At 64.2% G+C, this 8030-nt stretch overlaps 1 protein-coding gene across 1 annotated transcript; it reads right to left on the reverse strand.

Annotated features, from left to right (window-relative positions):
• Nucleotides 1-220: 220 nt before the first annotated feature.
• Nucleotides 221-1351, reverse strand: SOX1 (SRY-box transcription factor 1). The gene has a single exon (XM_075491945.1). It carries the CDS (start codon nucleotides 1349-1351, stop codon nucleotides 221-223), a length of 1131 nt encoding a protein of 376 aa, XP_075348060.1.
• Nucleotides 1352-8030: the final 6679 nt, after the last annotated feature.

The raw sequence follows: 8030 nt of genomic DNA on the forward strand, positions 1-8030 counted from the left end.
CGGGGCGCGGGCGGGCGGCGGGGGCCGATCGTGCGGTGGCAGCGGCGCCGGCCGGCGGCGGCGGCGGGGCGCGCAGTCCTGCGGGGCGGCCCGGGCCCGGGCCCGGGGCCGCGGCCGGAGCCAGAGGCGGAGCCGGCGGCGGAGCCGGAGCCGCTGCCAGTGCCGGTGCCCGCGCCCGCCTCCGCCGCTCCCGGCGCCGGTGCCGGCGGGCGGCGCGGGCTCAGATGTGCGTCAAGGGGACGGTGCCGTTCACCCCCGTGCTGGCGCTCTGGTAGTGCTGGGGCAGGGAGTGGAGCCGGCTCTGGGCGGCGGCGGCCGCCGGATCCCCGCCTTCCCCGGCCGGTAAGTACATGCTGATCATCTCCCGCAGGTCCCCGGGGCACGGGGCCCGCGAGTGCGAGGTGACGGGCGGGCTCACGCTGGGCTCCGACTTCACCAGCGAGCCCAGGGCGCCCAGCGCCCCCGAGGAGGCGGCCGCCGCCGCCGCTGCCGCCGCCGCCGCCGCCGCCGAGTTCTGGTGGGGCTGGGAGCCGTAGGGCAGGGCGCCGTAGCCCGAGGGCGAGGCGCTCATGTAGCCCTGCGAGTTGGAGATGGGGCTGTACTGCAGAGCGCCCATGTCGTAGCGGTGCATGGGCTGCGGGTTGTGCGGGTGGTGCGGGTGGTGGGGGTGCGGGTGGTGCGGGTGCCCCCCGCTGCCCGGGTGCTGGCTGTAGGCGAGCTGCGCCTCCTGCATCATCGCCGCCGCCGCCGCCGCCGCCGCCACCGAGCCCGGGTAGGCGCCGTTGGCCCAGCCGTTCATGTGCGCGTAGCCGCCGCTGGCCGTGCCGCCGGGGCTCTCCAGCCGCTGCCCGACGCCGCCGGGGCTGACGCCGACGCCCATGCCCACGCCGACGCCGGCCGGGCCTCCCCCGGCCGAGCCGGCGCTCAGCAGCCCCCCGGCCAGCGAGTACTTGTCCTTCTTGAGCAGGGTCTTGGTCTTTCGCCGGGGCCGGTATTTATAATCCGGGTGCTCCTTCATGTGCAGCGCCCGCAGCCGCTTCGCCTCGTCGATGAACGGTCTCTTCTCGGCCTCCGACATGACTTTCCACTCGGCCCCCAGGCGCTTGCTGATCTCCGAGTTGTGCATTTTGGGGTTCTCCTGGGCCATCTTCCGCCGCTGGCCCCGCGACCACACCATGAAGGCGTTCATGGGTCTCTTGACCCGGTCCTGGTTCGCTTTGTTCCCCCCGCCGCCGCCTCCGCCGCCGCCGCCGCCGCCGCCGCCTCCCGCTCCGGTCTGCCCCGAGAGGTTCGTGGGGGCCTGGGCTCCGCCGGGGGAGTGCAAGTCCGTCTCCATCATCATGCTGTACATTCAAGTAGCTTTTTTATTTTCCACCGGCGCCAGGCGTGAAAAAAGAATCGAACATAGAGGAGCCCGGGAGGACGGGGAGCGAGCGAGGCAAAACCCGTTTGTATCTAGGTAGCGACCGCCGTGCAAAAAAGAAAGGAGGAGGAGGAGGAGGAGGAGGAAGAGGAGGAGGAGGAGGAGGAGAAGACCGCGAGGAGAGCGATCGGCGACCCCGCCGGCGGAAAACTTTCTCCCTTTTGCAAATCACTTTCGGGGCTCGGCGGCGACGGGGGATGCGAGCTGCTCAAACAGGTGCACGGCAAACTTGCTGCTTCACTTGGCGCGGAGGGAGGAGTGTGCGGAGCCGTCGGCGGTGTCCTCCGCTCCCGGCGCTCCCCGGCACACGCGCGCACACCCCTCCGCTCCCGCTCTTATCCTTAACCCAGCGATTTTTTTTTGTTCTTTGCTAACTTGGAGAGAGAGAGAGAGGGAGGGAGGGAGGAAGGGAGGGAGGGAGGAAGGGAGGGAGCGTGTGTGACTTGCATCCGCTGATCGCAGGTGAACGCAGCAGAAGAGAGAGGAGAACCCACCGCCACGCGAAAAGGAGGCAAAAAAAAAAAAAAAAGTATTCAAACGTTAACTAAAAAAAAAAAAAAAAGCGGGAGGAGGATCGGGGGAGGGAGGGAGGGAGGGAGGGAAGGAGGGAGGGAGGGAGGGGGTGGGTGGGGGAAGGAACCCAACCACAACACGCGCCGAGCCCGGCAGCCGCGGCGCGGTGGCACGGCGATGTGCTGGCGGTGGTCTCCCTCCCGCGGCCCGGGCGGGACGGGACGGGACGGGACGGGACGGGACGGGACGGGACGCAGAGGAGGAGCCGCCGGGCGCGCGGGCGAGCGGCGCTGCAGCCATACGGGGCGCGCCGAGCCCGCCTTAAATCGCCTGGCGGCGGCCAATGGGGGCGCGCCGGCGGGCGGTGATTTGCATGGCGCGCGCTGAGCAGTGACGTCCGGCGGGGCGCGCCGCGCCCGGGCTGGGGGGGGGCTCGGGGGGGCGGGCGGCGGGGTCACGGCCCGCCCCGCCCCGCCCCGCCCGCGCTGCGGTGCCGAGGGGGGACACCCACGCACCGGCCACCCCCGCCCCGCCGGGCATGGCCGGAGGGAGGGCTGGCGCCGCGGGCTGCCCCGTCCCCGCCGGGCGCGCCCGAAACTTAGACGGCCGTAGAGCGGAATTTGGGGAGGCTGCGGCTCCCCAGGCCGCCCGTCCCGTCCCGTCCCGTCCCGCCCCGGGCCGGGCAGCCCTCGTCGCTACCGCACCGGTGCGAGCGGCACCTGCACGCGGCTTTTGCCCAGGACTTCAGCCGTTCTGGAGCTTTCCCCGGAGCTGCCGAGGCGGGCGGGGGCGGACGGCTCTCCCCAGCGTTAAAAGTGCTGCCGGGCCTAGGCCCGGGCGCAGGGCGGAGGCTGGACGGGTCGTTATGCACCGAGTCCTAGGGGCGTTAAAAGCATCCGAGACTAATGAAGGTACACGGAAACATGTTATATTTGTATAAAGTAAGTACAGGCGTATGGCTTTATTTTCCCTGAAAATATTAAAAGACTACCTGTGTGCCCTGGCTGTCCTGCGAGATAGATTATAGTGATTTTATAGAGGGGAGAAAATGGTCCGCGCTGAAATTCACGCTGTAATCCGTAATTGCAGCCATAGGAATGGCCTGTCCGTCGCACAAACGCCCACGCACGTAAACCACCACCCCCACTGTCTTTCGCCAGGTGGAGAAAGGGACACACGGCATCCCTGCTCTTTTCCCGGTCTGTGAGCGTTAATTTTCCTGACCTTGGTGCCCATCCAAGGGGTGGAATCGCACCGCAGCTCCCCCAATTACTGCTATTACCGCCAGAAGTTTTCTGCGGGAGGAGCGGGCACCGTGCACAAAGCACCAGCCTTAGGCGCTGGCCTAGGATTAGACTTTTTTTTTTTTTTCCCCCATTTTCAATGACTCGTCATGAAATACTGATCTCATCATGATAATCTGGGTCTGCCGAGGAGAGGAAAGTGCCTCTCTCTTCATTTCTCATGGCTGAAGGCTCGGCCTTCTTCTGGGCCCCTTGAGCTCAGCCAGAGTGTTGCTGTTGGCTCAGTGGGCTGGCAGGGATGCTTCTGGGGGGGCTCTGTTCCCTTCCAGTCAGCCCTAAGGGTGCAAAGAGCAGGGGGAAGGTGGTGTGGGATCGGGCCTGTGCTGTTCTGGCTGATATTTTCCCGAGCTGATGGGTTGCCACATCTGCAGGGGCAAAACAAGCGAGGCCACTGTGATTGCTAAATGATGTATTAAAAATATAATTGGTTGGGGTAGGAGAGGCGGGGGAGGGGAGAGAAGGTTCCTGCAGAAAGGTGCATTTCCACTTGGACGGCCAGATGAAGATATGAGGAGTTATCCATTATCCACCCAAAGCCCTAGTGGTATTTGTCACCCCAAAATTTGATATAAAGGTACCCAAAGGCCTCCTGACAAATTAATGGGACGAATGGGACAGGGGCAACCTTTTCCAGACGAGTCCCATGCACTGTGCAGGCCGGTGGACCCCATGGGAACACACGCTCATCCCTGGGAATTGAGGATACATCCCTGCCTCCCTCCCCCTCACACAGAGAACTGGCAGCCGAGGCTGACCCTTCCCTTCCCTTCCCTTCCCTTCCCTTCCCTTCCCTTCCCTTCCCTTCCCTTCCCTTCCCTTCCCTTCCCTTCCCTTCCCTTCCCTTCCCTTCCCTTCCCTTCCCTTCCCTTCCCTTCCCTTCCCTGCCCTGCCCTGCCCTGCCCTGCCCTGCCCTGCCCTGCCCTGCCCTGCCCTGCCCTGCCCTTCCCCTGCCCTTCCCCGCGGTCAACCCTCGTCCCCAGCCCCCCGGGGGCCGCCCCCTCCCGGGTTTCCTCTCGGCGTGGGGCTTCCCTCTCCTCCCTCCTGGCAAACAAACACCGAGAGCCTCTTCCCTCCCCTAAAAGCAGCCAAATCGCACGGACACGGTCCTTTAGGGTGGATAAACGTGGGACAGGGAGCGGAGGGCGGGAAGATGCTGTCGGCGTGAGCCCCCTCGCCTCTGCCCCAGGCTCACCTCGCTCCCCGGCGGCCGGGGGCTGTATATCGACCGGGGAGCGAGGTTTTTACCCAAACCAGCTCGGGGGGCAGACAGGGGCCTTTCTTCCGTGGTAAAGGTGGTGCACATCCCGACTCGCGGGACAGGGACGAGGTCAAGCACTTCTGCGAGTGCCGTTTGACGGAGGCGGCAAGCCAGGAGTGGTCTGCGGGGGTTGGGGTGGCGCGGGCGGGGGCTGCGCCCAGAGATAAGAGGTCCTTGGACTTCCCCCGGAGGAAAGCGGAGTTGCAAACAGCCGGGAGTCGGGTGGCGGCGGGATAGGGGACGCCCGGGGGTGGGTGGGTGGGGAGCGGTGTGTGCGTGGGTGAAAGCTGCAGGGAAGCCGGAGGGGCGGCGGGGAGGAGATCCTCCACAGGCAGCAGGACCGAGGAGGGCTGAAGGTCCGGCAGCAGCCCTGGCCGCCCCCCGGGCCCGCGGAGAGGGCAGGTGCCGGCCTGGCCAGCTCGCAGGCCGGCCGGAGTGACCGGTGCCTCTCTGGCCACCGCTCCCCCCCGCGTCCGCGTCCGCGCTGCGCGGCGGGACGCGCCTCGGCGGGCGGCGCCTCCTCCCGCTACCGGCTGCGGCGGGAGGGCCGTCCCCTCGGGGCGGGGGTCGCCCGCCGCGGGCCCGGCCGGGCTGTGCCCGCGCTGCCCCCGCCGTGCTCGGCCCCGAGGGCGAGGAGGGGGCAGGGGGGCGGCGGGGCCGAGCCGGGCGCCCCGGAGCAGGCGGCGATCGCCGTCTGCTGGCTGCCGCCGTGCCTCCCTCGCCCTCGCCCCGGGCCGGGGCCGGCGAGCGGCAGCCCGCGCCGGGGCGGTGCCATGGGGAGATGCCATGGGGAGATGATGCTCGGGGGAGATGGCGGCTGATCTCTCGCCAGCCCCGTCTGAAACGCGGGGCGGGGGGGGGGGATCGCTTGCAGCTCCTTTGGCACCGTACAGCAAAACCCGCTGGCCAGCGCGAAATGCGAACCGCTCCCTCGCCCCCGGGGCGTCGTTACCTGGGCCAAAGCGAGCAACCGGGAGGGCAGGCGAGGGAGAGAGGGGAAGCCCCTTCCTGGCTCGGTGACTTGGCGACTCGGGGATCACGGTTTTGAGCGCCAACTGCTACCCAGCCGCGATGGGGTGGAGGGAAAAGGGCGCCCAAATAAACTCCCGCTTTTTCTTTCCCAGCACTAACAACTGCTCCGGGGGATCCTACAGCCCCAGTCCCGAAGCAGCTCCAGGCTCTCTGTGTGTTTTGTTGTCTTTTCGCAGCTCGCCGGGTAAAAGCGTTTGGAGAATCTCTGGAGCTTTCGAGTAGGGGCTCACCCTGTGAACGGTACTCACACATATAATTCAAATTTCACAGCTGACCTGCTCTGAAAACCTCAATCAGCTTCTAATTGAAGGGAAAACAAAATATTGCTTCCCTACAGCAGAGCTAACGATTTAATCATTATATCAGACATTATAGCTTTTAATTAGGCTAATGCTGATACTGTATGGAAAGAGATAATTCAACACAGTTCTTGATGAATTCTGTAATTGGGTTAACGGAGGAGCAGTTGGGGGAAGAGACGTCAATATTCAAGCTGCGTCTATAGCCACCAGGTTTATGAATGAAAGGGAAGGGGGGAAAAAGGAAAGGGGGGGGGGGGGGAGGAAAGGGCTAAAATTCCCTGACGAGAAATGTCTCCCCCCTTCGCCCAGGAGAGCCGTGCCAACCAACGGGAAGCGTGACGAGGGTAAGGGCTGTCCTGCCGCCGCCCCGGCGCGCCCCGCTCCCGGCCGCCGCTCCCGGCCAGCCCCGGCTGTCGCGACAGCAGCGCGACCCGAGCGGCGGCCCCGCTGCGGGACCTCGCTGCGGCTCCCCGGAGCGGCTCGGGGGGGGGCGGCTCGGCTCCCAGGCCGTTTTCCCTGTTAGTTCCCCCCCCAACCGACGGGTCGCCCACCGCTGCGCTGGGAATACGCGGGGAAGGGGCAGCCCGGGCCACCGGCGCTGAGACTGGCCTGGGGGGGTGCCCTGGGGCAAAGGCGGGGGGCACGGCGGGGAAACACCGAGGGTGGGTAAGAGACGGGGCCGAGAGGTTTCTGGAGTCCTGGCGACAGCAGGCAGGTGCCCCCCGCGCCCGGGGCCGGCGGGGCTGGCGGCGGGGCTCGGCTGCCGGGAGCCGCCCGCCCCGCGGGGAGCGGGCGCTGGGGAGGGGGCGCGACACGGGGCGCGGGGGTGTGCTCAGGGCCAGCCTGCTCTGCACAAAGTCAAAGCGTCCGGAGGGCTCCCGGCTGCTGCGTGTCGGGACTTCCATTTATTTATTTCTTGTGGCAGATAAAAGGACGGCTGGAGCCATTTTTCTAAAGGAATTCTGCCTCGCCCCCCCCCCCCCCCCCCGGTATCGATAAATCGCCCCTTTCCGAAGAGTTTGTGTACCCCAGCCTTTTTGTTTTCGCTCCTTCCTTTCTAGTTTTTACTGGCTGGGAGAATGGGCTTTATATTTTCGTTGCACCTAAAAGAAGTCGTATCGATCTCCCGCACGTTTGATCTCCGCTGCAGCCGGCGGCCGCCCCAAGGCGACAGCGGGTCCCGGCTGGCTGGCGGGCCGGCGGGGGCAGGGGGGTCATCTCCCAACCTGCCGGCACGGCTGCCGGGGCCGACACCGCAGGAGGAACGGCGAGGCACACCTCGGTGGGACGGCGGGAGGGTCAGCCCCCGCCTCAGCGGAGATTTCCTCCCCCCCTCGCCCTGGCAGGATGCACCGGGTGCCCTCTCGCCTTGGAACGGGCCCGATCCTTCGGGCGGTGGGAGCTACGAATCGGTAGAGAAAGCAGAATCGGGTCTTAAGGAAGTTTTGCCAGCAGGAGCATTTTCTAAAATGTTTGTTTGTCTTACGTATTGGCTCGACTTCCAGCACAATATTGTTCCGAAAGCGGAGTATTCTGTATTGTGATCTATCCTTGTCTTATTTTGTCAGTAATTGGGAGTAAAATTAACCGGGTCATTGATAACATTCCAATGACACAACCCCCTGTAATTAACAGGCTGAATACACCTTTTTACATTACACAAAAGTTGTAATTTTCAAGTCTGTTCAGATTTTTAATTTTTTATTATTATTATTATTACTACGGCACACGCCGGGAATCTGTGCTAATCAGATGGCAAAACATCTCGCGGGAGATGAGGGTTTGCACTGTCTTATTTTCTAGGGTTTGGGTTTTCCACCTAAAGGGATGGCCGGAGACCTTTTACTTTTTACAAGATTTGTTAATCGAGAGTCCCTGTAGACAAAAAATATCTACCCAGCCATTTACTTTCTGCCATCAGGAAAATATTGTGAAAGTCTAGTTTTGTGACGGCAAACTTCTCAAAGGAAAAAGAAGAGCCGCGGGGATGGAGAGCTCGTCGGACTGGTACGACACGGGAGTTATTACGAAGTTAATCTTTAAAATTGCGCTGTTGACATGTCAGTCACGAAAAAAGAGCTTCGCAAGCCAAAGTGCGGCATCCCCTTTACAGCAGGGCAACCTGGCTGTTCGGGGCTGTGGCCCGTCGCTTGGAGAAGTGGGGTTTAGAGCACCAGAAAGGGCAGATTTCTGGTTGG

Source organism: Mycteria americana, chromosome 1 (assembly GCF_035582795.1).
Source record: "Mycteria americana isolate JAX WOST 10 ecotype Jacksonville Zoo and Gardens chromosome 1, USCA_MyAme_1.0, whole genome shotgun sequence".
Lineage (NCBI taxonomy): Eukaryota > Metazoa > Chordata > Aves > Ciconiiformes > Ciconiidae > Mycteria > Mycteria americana.